At 42.0% G+C, this 14,851-nt stretch overlaps 1 protein-coding gene across 2 annotated transcripts in view; it reads right to left on the bottom strand.

Moving 5' to 3' along the window:
* Nucleotides 1–2,929: 2,929 nt before the first annotated feature.
* KIT (KIT proto-oncogene, receptor tyrosine kinase) overlaps nucleotides 2,930–14,851 on the bottom strand; it is an 87,186-nt gene continuing 75,264 nt past the window's right edge. For both annotated transcript variants that reach the window (XM_039220464.1, XM_039220465.1), the window contains exons 14-21: nucleotides 14,666–14,816; nucleotides 12,477–12,568; nucleotides 11,863–11,990; nucleotides 10,681–10,803; nucleotides 7,013–7,124; nucleotides 6,799–6,898; nucleotides 6,323–6,428; nucleotides 2,930–5,208 (exon numbers count right to left, since the gene is read on the bottom strand). In XM_039220464.1, the coding sequence (XP_039076395.1) occupies nucleotides 5,077–5,208; nucleotides 6,323–6,428; nucleotides 6,799–6,898; nucleotides 7,013–7,124; nucleotides 10,681–10,803; nucleotides 11,863–11,990; nucleotides 12,477–12,568; nucleotides 14,666–14,816 (944 nt within the window). In that variant the 3' untranslated portion in view covers nucleotides 2,930–5,076. The remainder of the gene's footprint in view (nucleotides 5,209–6,322; nucleotides 6,429–6,798; nucleotides 6,899–7,012; nucleotides 7,125–10,680; nucleotides 10,804–11,862; nucleotides 11,991–12,476; nucleotides 12,569–14,665; nucleotides 14,817–14,851) is intronic.

Raw genomic sequence — 14,851 nt, 5'->3', positions numbered from 1 at the left:
TGATGTCCATACAGACATGGAGTGGGGGATGCCAGCATGGGACGACCAGCACAGAAGTATAGAGACTCCCACCTGGATTCAAATTCTGGCTCCATGTTCTACTAAGTGAACTTAGGCAAGTCTTAACCTCTCATGACCTTTTGAGCAACTTAACCCCTGAAAATTTGGATAAATATTTTAACAAGTGGATGATAGCTATTAAAACTAGCGATCCTAGCACATATAGGTATTGACTGATTTTAAGACAGGACAAAGTGGGTGTGTGAGATGTAAGAACCAAAATAATTAACAGTATAAGGCAGAATAGATTTTATGAGCAGTAAGAAGTATGGGTATAGAGTGCCATGGGAATTGAGAGGCAACTAACTTCCAATTGCAATCATTTCCCTGGTCTTGAAAGGTGGGAGCTGATTGGAAGGGAAGAGACGATATGAAGCCTGAATGGGTGGAGGCTGAAAAAGTGGGGTGTTCCTGGGTCTATGGTAATGTGAGAGAAGGTGGGAAGGCAGGCTTGATCAGGGAACTCTGAATTCCTGGCTAAAATCTACATGGGATACCAACTGGGATATGCTGGTACAGAGCACCTTCTTAGTTCCTAGGGAGCCTAATTAGCCACAACAAAAGTTAACACTTGTGTGCACCATTTATGTATTAGGCATATGAATATGGTCTTGATAGCTTCATATTAGTACATTGAAATAGATCCCACTATTATGGAAACTGAGATTTCCAGAGCCAATCTGCTCAATATCACACATCAGTAAGTGGTTGAGACAAGGTTGGAACTAGGATTTGAACCTAGTTTGAACCAGGACACCAAACACGTGATGGTCCTTTGTGACTAAAAGCTGGGCCAGTGAGGGAAATAACTATAGGCTAATAATATAAGGGCCTTTGACAGCTTTTTTTTTTTTTTAAGTTTATTTATTTATTGTGAGAGAGACAGAGACAGTGCAAGTCGGGGTGGAACAGACAGAGGGGAGGAGGGAGAGAATCCCAAGCATGTTCTGTGCTGTCAGCTCACGAAACTGTGAGATCATGACCTGAGTCAAAACCAAGTTGGATGGTAATTGAGTTACCCGGGTTCCCTTGCCATTGACTGCTTTTAACTCAAGATTTCACACACATGAAAAAGTCTAAATGACACTGAAAACATTTCAGAAAGAAAGGACTTCTTTGATTTGTGGTCACTTAGCTTTCATTTCTGTCTGTACTACAATAATGGAAAATGCTGGACAGAAATGTGGGTCTGTATTTCACGGACTATTGATGTACCCTGGCCACATAATTCCCTCCTGAGTTTAAGAAGATTCCTCTTCATCACAGGTCACCTTTCAGCCCTCTTCCCTTTCCCTTTCTGGAGGTTCTACCGTAGGTATAGATGCCACATCAATAAAGAAAATCAGAACTGATGATGTTTTATGTGCCTAACCCATTTTTAACAAGATCATGTAGTTTGGGGTTGTTCTGTTTCAGGCGGGGAGGACTCTTGGGCCCTGCGCAGGTTCTGGACAGAACTTCCTGATCACAAAGGAGGCTCTGGCCACAAGACAGTACCCAGCCACCTGGCACAATCCCCTCCCTCCAAGCAAGTGACAGAACTTAATATTCCAGAAGCAAGTGAGAATAAGGTTGAAGGGTAGAGTATGAACATCTCACAATGGACTAACCTCTCTTCAAAATCCAAGCCAAGAAGAACACAAACCACTTTGAGATGCCTCATGTCAACCCTGTGAATTACTTTACAGTTCACGTTAATTTTCAGGCAATCTCTTTTAGGAGGAAACGCACTAGTTATATTAGAGTGGACCACATGAAATTGTTGCTGGTTAGCCATCATTTTGCCCACCAAACTGGTCATTTCACACAAATCAACCTAATAATAATTGTAGCAATGTGGATTATTCTCAAAATGTTTCTTATACTTATTTTTCAAGTTAAGTGGAGACCTTGGGGTGCAGGTGCCTCTTTGAAACAGCACACCTGTAACCCTTGGATATATACCTAGTAGTGCAATTGCAAGTAGCAGCACTATTGACAACCAAAATATCGAAAGAGTCCAAACGTCCATCAACTGATGAAGAAGTGGAGTTTTACTCGGTAATCAAAAAGAATGAAATCTTGCCATTTACAACTACGTGGATGGAACTAAAGGGTATTATGCTAAGTGGAATTAGTCAAAGAAAGACAAGTATCATAGGACTTCAGTCATATGTGGAATTTCAGATACAAAACAGATGAACATAAGGGAAGGGAAGCAAAAATAATGTAAAAACATGGAGGGGGGCAAAACATAAGAGACTCTTAAACACAGAGAACTGAGGGTTGCTGGAGGGATTATGGGTGGGGGGACGGGCTAAATGGGTGAGGGGAATTAAAGAAGACACTTGTTGGGATGAGCACTGCGTGTTATACACAGGGATGGATCTCTGGAATCTACTCCTGAAGTCATTATTGTACTATATGCCTGCTAACTTAGATATAAATTAAAATAAAAATTTAAAAAATAAAAAAATAAATGGAGACCTTGTATTGTAAAAATAAAATGAAAAAAAAAATATAGCACATACTAAATTCTCAATAAGTGTCTGTCGAATCTTCAAGTATATAAATCCCAGTGATCTGATAGTCTTGTGTACCTTAGGCATAAACTTTTTTTTAATGTTTGTTTATTTTGAGAGAGAGAGATCGAGCCTGAGGGAGGGGCAGGAAGAGAGGGTAAGAGAGAATCACAGAGCCCAGCATGAGGCGTAATTCCATGAACCATGAGATCATGACCTGAACCGAAATCAAGAGTCGGATGCTTAGCCAGCTGGGCCACCCAGGTGACCCTAGGTACAAACTTTCTAATGTCAGGTTGAATGCCCTTTAACACTTTGAAGTTGAGTTTCACTAAACTTGAAAAAACAATCAGAAAAATTCCACTTGATTTATATATGTACATTTTTATTAGAATTCTTCAAGAACGGTCAACAGTTGGACAATACACCAGGAAACATCATGGAACATCAACACCCTTTAAACTTGCACTGCGTACATATTTACACATAAAGTTACTGTATATATAAAAAATATTTTCAAGGACTCATGGGCTTGGGAATTATTCAAAAGACATTATTGCTACATTTCAATATTTACAAAAAAAAGCCATAAAATAATTTCAAACATTAAGCCACTGCAAAGAAACATCTGATGTAAAAAAACAAAAAAACAAAAAACTATAAAAATAAACTTTCAAGAATATCCAAGACAAAACTCTCAGTGAAGTGCCCCTAAAGTACCTAGACACTCAAAATGAACAGCTACTTTTCTTACTAAGATCAAAGTCAACAGAAACACAAAGGAAATTTTCCGACAAAGTATGGCGAACAGCGACAATCTCTTATGTGATAACAAAACCCCAAAACCTGTTACCTTTGGAAAGGTGCGAGAGTATAGAACTCCAGTGCAAATGGTTACTTCCAGCTAAACGACCACAGTTCTCTAAATGTAGTCTAAGGGACCCAGGAGGGGAACCGTGAAGGCGGCATACCTGAATCTCGCGAGACAACATACAAACATGGCCGCACACAGGGACCTCTGGCAGTTGGGCGGTGAGTTTAAAAAAAAAAAAAGGTTACCTCTAAGACTAATATCCAGGCTACAGCCCAAAGGGTAAAATTTAAATATGTTTCAGCAGGAGAGTAGCCTTATGTCTAAGGAATGGATACAGTATGTTGAGTATATAAACAACAGAGTGCTTTAAGTGTAGGTGGATTGCAAATAAATAAGTACTTAAGCACTCTGCTTCCTATATGGCTGCTATGTAAGCTTTCTGGAAGCTCTCTAGACAGCTGGGTGAAGAGAAACAAGGGCAGTACTGATGAAGGCCAAGCTACTTCTTGGGTGTTAAGGACCCTCTTGGGCTCAAGGCAAGAATACCCCCAAAAATATTTGTCTACAAGCATACACACACGCACACACATACACACTTATATAGGTACTGGCCCGGCGTCCAGGATATGCCTGCAGAGGAGGCTGAGTCTAAATTTAATTTCTGGCTACAGAAGGATCCAAACTAAAACAGCACGGTTTTTTCACTCCCGAGGGAGCCATGCAGTAAATCAGTCACTTTCTCAAATGGCATCCAATCCATTGAGCACAATGCCACTCTGAAGCTGGTAGGCTTGTTCTGGAGACTCTGGAGAGCAAGTTCATGGGCTACAAAAGGAGATTTTTTTGTTAAGATTGTGCTTGGCAATTATGGTTTTTTCCTTAAAAAAAAAAAAAAAAAAAAAAGGTACTGTTTCCTTCAAACGTGTCTGGCTCTTAATCTATTTCTACACACAGCAGACTTGAGCCAGGGTCATATCCAGAAACTACATCTTGTGGGTTTTCTCCCCTCAAATATATGAACATGTACAGTTTATAGATGAATATATACAAATGCTGGCTGGGAGGCCTTCTCTCGAATTCGGCGCCCTAAGAGCAAACTCTATTTACAGACCAGGTTAGTAGTATGGAGGCCCAGCAGCAAACTCTTTATTCCTGCTTGGGGAGCAGTTTTCCATGGCCTGTGTCTCATTCCCAGCACGAAATCCTAGATTTCTTAAGCCCAGATATTCATTGACGTCTGCCCTTTGTTCTAAGAACATTCCATTTTCCACATCAAGAGATCAGGTTTCAGTTTCTAATCGTGCTGCATCATCGTATCATTATGGATGGTTATGAGCCCCGAAGGCGACTACTGCCACTTATCCAAATAAACTTTCAACTATGCTCTTCAAACAGAAATTGGAGAAGCCTTGGAAAGGACCCAGGGTGTCTGGCCTGCCCCACCCTTGCTCTAAGTCTGCATTTTTCCCCCCCATTAACGGGGGCTACCTTGCTATTGGGAATATATGCAGTTCAAACCCTCACAACAGTGTGGTGGCTGATGACAAAAGTCATTAGCCACTAAAGTGTGCTTGTAAAGACGGGATTACAGCAGGGTGTCCTCTACCCTGGCACAGGATGCGAGTCGAACGAAATAACCAGTATAGAAACCAAAAGAAAAGGGCTCGTTTTTGCTGGCAAGGCCCTGGCACTCTGGGGGCTTCAGGCCTCCTCGTGCACCAGCAGAGGCTGAGTGGAAGACGCGCTGCTGCCCACAGAATTGATCCGCACACAATGGTCCACCGCCGAGGGGCGCTCCCGGCTCGGGCTGCAGTTTGCTAGGTTGGAATAAATCTGGGGAAAACAAATCCACAGTTGATAAGCCAGTCCCCATCACCATGAACACAGTAACAAAGGGACACATTTGCAGCATCAGAATCCCAAATAACTGACAAAGCCTTTTAAAGGGAGGAGATTTACAAGACTTTCGTGACCAAATCCCCAATCACACTGACCAAAGGACACCCAAGCTTTGTTTTATCCTCCTTCCCCCTCCCTCCCAGGTCTGATACATACAAAATGATGGCGAACAATGTGCTGGGACACACTTGGGAACAAGTACTATCTAACCTATTAAAAAGATTTAGAAGCCTCTGTGGCCAATGATTAACCCAATGGCTGATGTCATTTGCTGGGAAACTGGTAGCCTCTCCAAGGGTGGGAAATGCTGTTGTTTGTATTTGAAATCTGCTCGGACACCCAGAGGAGCAAGCTCTAACCCCAAAACATCAGTGATATACTCTTAGAAAAGGTAGCTCCACGCACACAATCCATCAAAAAGAGCAGCTTAGATAAATCTGAGTTATAGTAAGGATCGTGAATTCTTCCTTAAGAGCAGGAGAAGAAATAATGGATTTGAGTTTTGAATTCCCCCCTCCCCAATCACTGGGAGGGGCCTCCCAACTTCAAATAGCTCTTCATTCTATATGGCTTGTGGGCATGACAGCTAGCTACCATTTTCTGGCTATGCTTGTTTGAGCAGAAGGCTTATTTCACTGTAGTAACAAGCTGTCTTTTCTATGCTTTCATTCTAGTTGACATTACCCCAACCATCCAAAGGCTGAATGGCCATGGCACATGACACAGAGAACATGCCGACCCCATGACCAGCACTTGGGGTGGGGGAGGAAACACAGCAAATCCTTACAGAGGCTTCTGCTTCCGTATTTCTGCATGCAAAGCCCTCCACTCTTTTTCCTCCTCATCTCATGTCTGTAAGCTCAGAAAGGGGGGACTGAGCAGAAAGAACCTGTTTCCATTGCATTACGTGCCTACCCAAAGCCCAGTTTGCCACTTAAGCCAAGGAGAGAAGGGATGGGTAATGGTCTTCGCCCCCAGAGCCTCAGAAGGGTGTATCTGGAACCAAGAGAAAGAAGGGGGATTCTACGCCTGGCCAGAGGACACTCACATGATTGGTGCTATCTGAAATCTGCTTCTCAATGAGCTGCACGATCTGCTTGAATGTTGGCCTTTTCAGGGGATCAGCATCCCAGCAAGTCTTCATTATGTCATACCTGCAAAACAGGAAGCCATTTCTGATCACCTCCCCAATGCCATTAACCTGGCTTCTCACGGTGGAGGCCATGTGACAATCTCAAAAATAATTCCAGTGCCATGCAACCGGACATACTGAATGGAACATGCAGAGTGAAACAAAACACTGTCTATATGCAAGGCGGCTGAAACTTTCTGCATATTTGGTGACAAGAGATCATGAAAATAAGCTACCAAAATGACATTTGATCCAGACGTCATAAAAAAGGAACCAGGTGACATTGGCATTTCAATCCGTACTAGTGAAAACCCTTAACATCTGGGTTTCTGTCTTCGTAATGGAAAATGAAAGGGGAAGCACGATCTGAAGGAAAATGTGTCGACCCTTACATTTCAGCAGGTGCATGCTCAGGGCTGAGCATTCGGAACCCTTCCTTGATCATCTTGTAGAACTTAGAATCGACCGGCATTCCAGGGTAGGGGCTGCTTCCTGAGGCACAAACGGTTTGCAAATCACTGTTAATAATGAGCAAGCAGGACACTGGCAAAATCTTAAAGAAGATGCTCTGAGTCTAACCGAGGTGCCTTTGGCAAGGCACTTTACCTAAAGAGAACAGCTCCCACAGAAAAATCCCATAGGACCAGACATCACTTTCAAATGTGTACACACAGTTGAAAATGCTTTCAGGTGCCATCCACTTCACAGGTAGCCGAGCCTGTAATGGAAGCACAACAGATTTGGCGATACTAATTAAGAAGCTCAAAAAAAAAGAATAGAAAATATCCCTGTAGCCATTGCTCCTGCCGAAGGGGTGAGGGTGAGAAGTTGACTGCCTGCCATCTCACAAAAGCCTTTTCCCCTGGGACCTGAGAGGACTCCTCCTACCTCTGTAATGGTGGCTCACATGCTATTATCCCCATTTTCAAAATGGGGACATTGAGTCAATACAGCCTGGTGGTTAAGAGCACAGATGTCAGAGGCGAGGCGGACACAGGGGTTCAAATCCTGCCTCCACCATTGGCCTTGAGTAACAGAGATTTGTTAGTTACCACGGAATAGGTGTTCCCCTTTTTTCCTTGATAAGAGAAACATGGCCTCCCACATTAAAGACTACATTTCCCACCCCCTTTGCAGCTTGGTGTAGCCATGTGACTCAAGCTTGGACACTAAGTTGTAAGTATGACATGGCAGCTATAGGAAACCCTTAAAACATGGCTGGCATGTGCCCTTTGCTCTTTTCCTTCTCATCCCTCCTCCACCCTGCCTTCCAATTGTGGTAGCTGCCTACCCAGAGGCTGCCTTGGGCCAAGAACAGGAAGGCTACACCAGAGGCGGTAAGAAAATGGAAGAATAGAAGGACTTGGTCCTGAGTGCTTCACAGAACCTCCACTACTACACTTCTTTTACTTTTCTTTTGGGTCTTCTGTCATATGAAACCCAAACTACCCTTTACAGATACACTGGAAAGGTCACAAGTATCCGTAATTAAGCCTCAATATGTTCTATAATGCAAAAATAATACTTCAGATTTCATGAGTTGTTTGGCGGGTTAAATGAGATCATGCAGGCAAAAGTGCTTGACACAGTACTGCAGACTGACCAATCTCTAAACAGCTGCCTTGCACAAGCAAGCATACAATAAACAGGGGTGGCTCATGGTGACTAGGACCATCCCAAGGTGGCGAGTGGCCGACTGGGCTTTACATCCAACAGCTGAACTTCACATCCTGAACTCTCACCGCTAATCGAGCCAAACTTGCTGGGACTATTCCTCTTACAGACATTCTGGATTCCCAGATCTTAATGTACCATAAAAAGGGAAATCAGTCCTTCTCTTAATCCATTTAAGATTAGAACTGGAAGACAGGGTTGTTCCCCGCCCCCCCCCCCCCATGTTAAAGTTATTTTAGCCAGCAGGAATGAAAAAGGGGAGGGGAGGGGAGGGACGAAAGAAAAGAGGAAAGAAAGGAAGGAAGAAAGAAGGAAAGGAAGAAGAAAGAAGGAAAGGAAGAAGAAAGGAAGAGAAAAAGAGAAAGGGATAGGAAGAAAGGAAAAAAGGAAAAAAGGAAGGAAGGAAGGAAGGGGAGAGAGAGAAAGAGATCGAGAGAGAAGGACAGATGAAAGGATGGACACCTTCTAGTATCCCTTCCCAGATTTTATACCAAAGTTCCTAAAGGGAGCTTTAACCTGAGATTAAAGGTGTCCTGAACTCAGGGGCCTGTGTACTCGCAAGGGGGGAAAATGCCATACATCCTTGTTTTCACTAACTTCTAAAAGAAGTTTAGCATTTCCTTAAGTTCTGAATGAAAACAATAAAGTAATGTCAGCAGGTCCTGTGACTTCGTCACCAGCAGTAACCGCAGACACCTCCACCGTGATTAGTGTTTACATTCATCACTTTGAAATCGGGTTTTAGACCCATGGCTAAAACAGGCTGTTCTGTGTAACAAAGAAACACATGTACTGACATCAAAAAATATCCTTTTAACGTTTTGATACCTATATTCCAATTGAACTGCTTTTCTTGGTAATCCTATATATCTTATTTTATGCATTTAAGACCACGTTCTGCCAAGACATCCACTGGCTTCACCAGCAGAAAAATGACTAAGAACCTATTAGGAGTGGAAGAACATTCTAAGAAGCTGACACGGGGAGATGTCATATGACTATGATGTAGCAAATCTGAGGCAGTAACACGTTGTGTGAGTTTTCCTGCTTTTAACTCGTCCCATAAATTCTCCTTGCCCAGGAGCCTGAGGAAGAGAGGCCTGTAATTGGCTCGTGCAACAGACGTGAGCTGGAGCCCACAGTCTAGAAGCCTGTTGGGACCTAACGCTTCCTTGTTCATTACAGGTCACTGACCAATCACAAGCTATTAAGAAGCTGCAGTGTAACCAGTGTCATGATTATTTATATCCCAAAGAAGACATCCATAAAGAACAGTCAGAAGGAGGAGTGCCATGGGCGTGTTGGCTGCAATGCACCTGAACTCTGTAAAGTTCTACGCACTTCACATAGATTAACTCACTGAATCCTCCCAACAACTTGATGAGTCAGGTGACAGTATTATTTCCCAAGAAGAGAAAAAGAAGCAAGGTTGAGAGGCACTGGGCAATTCTTGCCAAACATCACACAGCCTTTAATGATGGAACCAGGTTCGAGCTTGGCAAGAGCAGACCCAGAACCTGCCGTCTTCCTCCTCTTGCCCTTCTGTCAATATGCCAAGGCCTGGGTAAGGAACTACCTCTCGTCCTTTTTTCCAGTAGTGCATGCACCCGGATGGAGAGAACTTGATTTCGTTAACCCTCCTAATGATGAAATCCAGTCTCAGAAGAGATTTAGATTTAGAAATACATGCATTGATCAGGAAGTAAAGCCAGCAACACTTCTACAAAACCCAGTCAAGTACAGCGTATCCATTGAGATGCCACAGTGATGAAGGAGAAGATATTACATTATCATAAGGCACACACACAGCTCCCATCAGGAAGAAATGTGGACTTGGGAAACCAGCCTAGGAAATAGATGTAGAAGAATATATATGGGACTATATGGTCCCCATCCTAATGGGATGCTGCTTTGTAGATCATGGGCTCTGGAGTCGGCCTTTAACTGACCTGTGTCATCTCAGAATTAGTGATGTTTACCACTAAAATATATAAAATATACTGAGTTTTAGTTTCTCCAATGCTGAAATCCTGAAGACATTGCATTCTAACACCGGAGGGTTGTTCTGAGGATATCATGAAAATTGGCAATGAAATAAAGCACTCTGAAATAAAATCACTCTGTTCTAGAAGACCATTATTACTTACGAACCTATTTAATATGCTCTCTATTGATTATAAGATCCAACATTCTACACACCTAATTCTGAACATAACCTTAGATTTTAATCTTTTTCACATAGCATGTCAATCTCCAGATAAAATCCCCCTGCTGTGACCTTCAGGCCCACATTTGTTTCACTTGAACAAAACAGAGTTCATTGCTATTCTCAGGCTATAATGAAAATTAAGGCTATTTCTGTTTCCTTCACGTGCCCCATAATTACACAATTAGAATTAGGAATTCTATTGTCGGAATGTTAGCTGTAGTAATGTTCAGTATACCATGCAAATTTTGCTGAAGGACACTTAATTTGACTGCTAAAGTGCATGCTATCTCAAAGGTAGGAAGTGCATTACGAAACTCACAAAAGGCAATTCTTAGAAAAACTTCAAACTAATATCTTTCATTGGACTGTCAGGCAGAGAACAGGTACTCACGTTTCCTTTGACCACATAATTAGAATCATTCTTGATGTCTCTGGCTAGACCAAAATCACAAATCTTTGTGATTCGACCATGAGTAAGGAGGATATTTCTAGCAGCCAAGTCTCTGTGAATACACTATTAGGAGAGTGGGAGAGAAAAGAAAACCATTTACGTTTATTTTAAACTCTTCAAGAATGAAAACTACGTGCAACGTTAGGATGCTACTTTTGTCACACAGGTCCAGTAACTTGGCTTTGCACTGAAACTATTCGGTGCACCAAAAATAAACATCTAAATTACGCTTTGAATGATGTGTGTTTCACATCGTTAGGACCTTAATTACTATCATCGCTTTCAAAACCAACTTGGATACGTTTTTTTTTTTCTTCTTAGGACTGCTTTCATTCATAGGAAAATACATTATAAATAGTCATATCATACTTTTTAAACTGAAAACTCATTTTGCATGCTTCTTTTTGAATGTCCTTTTATAGAGTTTCTAAAATGTCTTTGCAACTTCAGTTTGATGTCTCCCAAGGACACAGGGAAAAGGCTCTTTATTTCAGCCATCCTACATCCTCTTTTAGTTTGGTAATTGTTTGGAAATGTCACCAACGACACTTACGGGTAGGATCTGTTACCTCCTCGTAGTCTGCCAGTCCCATTTGCCAGGGCACCCATCTCACCCTCCCAGAGAGAGACTCTGTTCCTTGTTTTGATTCTACCATTCTCTTCCCATTCCCATCTTTCCCCCACATGTTTATCATTCTCTCTGACTCCTTATTCCCCCACTTCATAAACCATACAATATTTGAGGTCCAACTTCAATAAAACCCAAGCATTGCAACTGCATGAGGTACCCCTTCCTTTTGCTGATGAATTCATTCTATTTTCTAAGAGCAGCTCCTGTATCCTAAAAGCCAAAGTTTTTAAATGAATTCATTGCATTAAAAAACATATTCATAGAAAGCTCATTTAGACAGGCTTGCACTTTAAAGCTTATAAATGAGAACAGGAATTCCAAAAAGACAGCAGTTGGAATATGAAGAAACTAAATTCCCTCTGTTTTTGGTAACTGCACTTCAAAATGGCACTGTGCATTCTAACTATGGCTCCAAAAATGTTCCGTGGGGTTGGGGTAGGGGCGGGGGGTAGTGGTGTGGGAGTTCTTTCCCGGGAACCACACCCACTCACGTTCTTCGAGGCGAGGAATGCCATGCCCTTGGCCACCTGGTACGAGAAGCTCAGCAAGTCCTCCAGGTCAAGAGCCAACTCGTCGTCTTCCATGATGGCGGGAGTCACATCTCTTTCTATGTATGAGCCTGTTAGGAGGAGGAGGGCTTTCTTAGCAATTAAATGTCAAAGCAAGGAAAACAGAAGACAGTGACAAGGATACCAAAGGCTGGTCACGAAGGGACTGATGTGAATGTGCAGGCCGGTCCCCTCCCCAGTGCTAAGGAAAGGTAAGTGCTCAAGCACAAAGTTAATATTCACAACCCGGGGCCTCGGGGGAGAGGGATGGTGGATTACTACACAAATCTCACATTTTTGATATGTAAAATATATATCTGGTATATTCGGATATGCAAAATACATATTTGATACACATATATTTTCATACATGCAGTAAGATGCTCATACACAGTAACAAATGCCCTGACCCCGATACCCATTTGGAACCCTTCACTGCCATTCAACATTGGCATTGCCATTGGACGCTACTATAAAGGAGAATCAGTCACTATGGGTCATGGTCTTATATTTCAAAGCAGGATAAGAAATCCCCTGTAACCGAAATAGGTACCCACCTATTCTCGCAGATCTCCTTTTGTCTGGCTTGGCTGGCACAACATAAGAAACGCCGGGTTTCATGTCCATGTATTCATTAGTACTATCGTTGCTGGGAGAGAGGAAATATCCATCCATCAAATCAGGACCGAACAAAATGGGAAACAAGGGGAGTACCCGCGGGGCAGGCTCTAGCTCCTCATTCCCTTTTATACAGAACAGGCTGATTTCGTTCAAAGAAAGTCCTGCCAAGTTTGAATGAAGAAAATCTTGTTCATAAGATAGGAGGTTTTAATATTCAACAACATTAGGGTCCAATCCGGAGGAACGAGATGGCCTTTTTTGCGTTCAATCTTAGATGGGACTCAGGTTAGAAATTTCCCATCTCTTGATACCAGGGATTTAATGGGAAACAGAGAGCCAAAAGCATTATCCCCCATCCCCTCAAACTCTCTAAATTGGCCCCAAGAGGCCAGATGAAAGAGACAAGAAAGACACAAAGAATAAGAGCTTCTGAGACGTGTTAATGGGGGGAAGGCAGGAATTGTTAACATATAGCGACTGATGGAAGAAGGTTTTAAAAAAACCAAGTTTAGTTCAGATAAACACCAATAATTTTGATGATTTTCTGAACCATCTGGACCTCTTGAATCTGCAGCATTTGGCTGGAAAGTCTTCAAGATTTCTAGTACTTCCTGCTTCTGATTAGCATAGAAACACTGTGACAACAATCTCCTTCAGAGTATGCTGGTGGTTCCAGTCCCATATGGGATCCCAACGCACAAAGAACACCGCATCAGATTGAACAATTTAGGCCATTATTTCAGAAAGTTGAAAAATATATATGGGGCCAAGGTTTTAGAAATAAGGCAAAGTGGCTCATTTATTTATATAAAGAGCATATGTGCTGGAGAAACTAACCAAAGGTGGTTTGTACTGTATTTTACTACCACTTGAAACTGCCCCAAGTTACCAGGCTGAAAAAAAATAAATAAAAAAAGAGCCTTCACCTGGGGTTCAAAACTTTAGTCAGGGTGGGTACAGAAAAGGGTTTTAAGAGGGAACTGTCCACCAACTATATTTGCTGATGTCTTCTTGATGGCCTGGAGTTAAGTTTGAAAGACAAAGTCTTGCCATCTCAAAATGTAGGGGGCAGAGTGAATAAAAAGGAGAGGAGAAATCCAACACACAGCTTCAGAGATATAAAGCATCAGGGACTGGACATGAGGAGTAGGATTTCTGTTGGGCTGGGTGAATCTAGGAAATCTTCATAAATGGCGGATCTCAACCCTTGGAAAGAATAGGCAAGGGGCGCCTGGATGGCTCGGTCGGTTGAGTGTTCAACTTCGGCTCAGGTCATGATCTCCCAGTTCATGGGTTCAAGCCCCACAGTGGGCTCCATGCTGACAGCTCAGAGCCTGTTTCAGATTCTGTGTCTCCCTCTCTCTCTGCCCTTCTCCTGTTCCTGCTCTGTCTCAAAAATAAACAAACATTAAAAACAAACAAAAAAAAAAGAATAGGCAAGGCATGGTAGAGAAGAATCCTATTCTGGTTATAAGCCACATTCATTCTCCTTAAAGGAATCTGAAGCTCTTTACACATCATTCAAATTCAGAATAAAAATAAGGTATAGAACTTTTAAAAATGTGCTAGTCTTTGTGCCTTTTTATAGCATGATGAGTTTTTTTTTTTTAAAAAGGGCAAGGTATACAGAAATCATTCAGAGGTAGACGGTGAGAAGCCTACATGCGGAGAAATGTTCAGAGCTCTTTGCCACTCTGTTAAAGGTTTTCAAGAAATTTACTGAGACACCTTGACAGGCTTTAGCATTTTCCCTATAAACAGTGTCTCACTATAAAGACGCGTACGGTACCAAGCCCATCAGGGTCAATTAAATGACACACGAGAACAGAGCCATAAGAGAAACAGGTACAGAATTCATTCAACTGAACAGAACTAATGCCTTGAAAAGAACTAAAGATGCATTTTTAAAAAAATCAAAGAAAATCGAAGTTTAACACTATTAAAGTCTTTACAAACATTACTCGAACTTTCTAAATTGTTGGTGACATCTAAATGATTTAAAAATTCTGATTTCGTGCCTCAAAGTATCTCTGTTAATTTTTTTTTTAAACAATCGGTCTTGATTGCAAACCCTTATGACCCCGCGAACTGCCTGTCAACAGCTATTTATGTAAATCAGCCTTACCAGGAAGACTCCTTTGAATGCAGAAGGTTCTTATAAAGTGCTACTTCTGCTTGATCTTCCTGCTTTGAGCAAATAAATGAATCACGTTTTCTTCTCAAAAAATTCAAAAGATCACCATAGCAACAATACTCAGTAATGACCAGGGTGGGCCCTACAGGCATATAAGAGAAGGTTAGATAAAGAGAG

This window comes from Hyaena hyaena, unplaced genomic scaffold (genome assembly GCF_003009895.1).
Source record: "Hyaena hyaena isolate Hyena2069 unplaced genomic scaffold, ASM300989v1 scaffold_891, whole genome shotgun sequence".
Classification (NCBI taxonomy): domain Eukaryota; kingdom Metazoa; phylum Chordata; class Mammalia; order Carnivora; family Hyaenidae; genus Hyaena; species Hyaena hyaena.
Note: the sequence above shows the minus strand (reverse complement) of the source record. Positions and strands in the feature narration are given on the sequence as shown.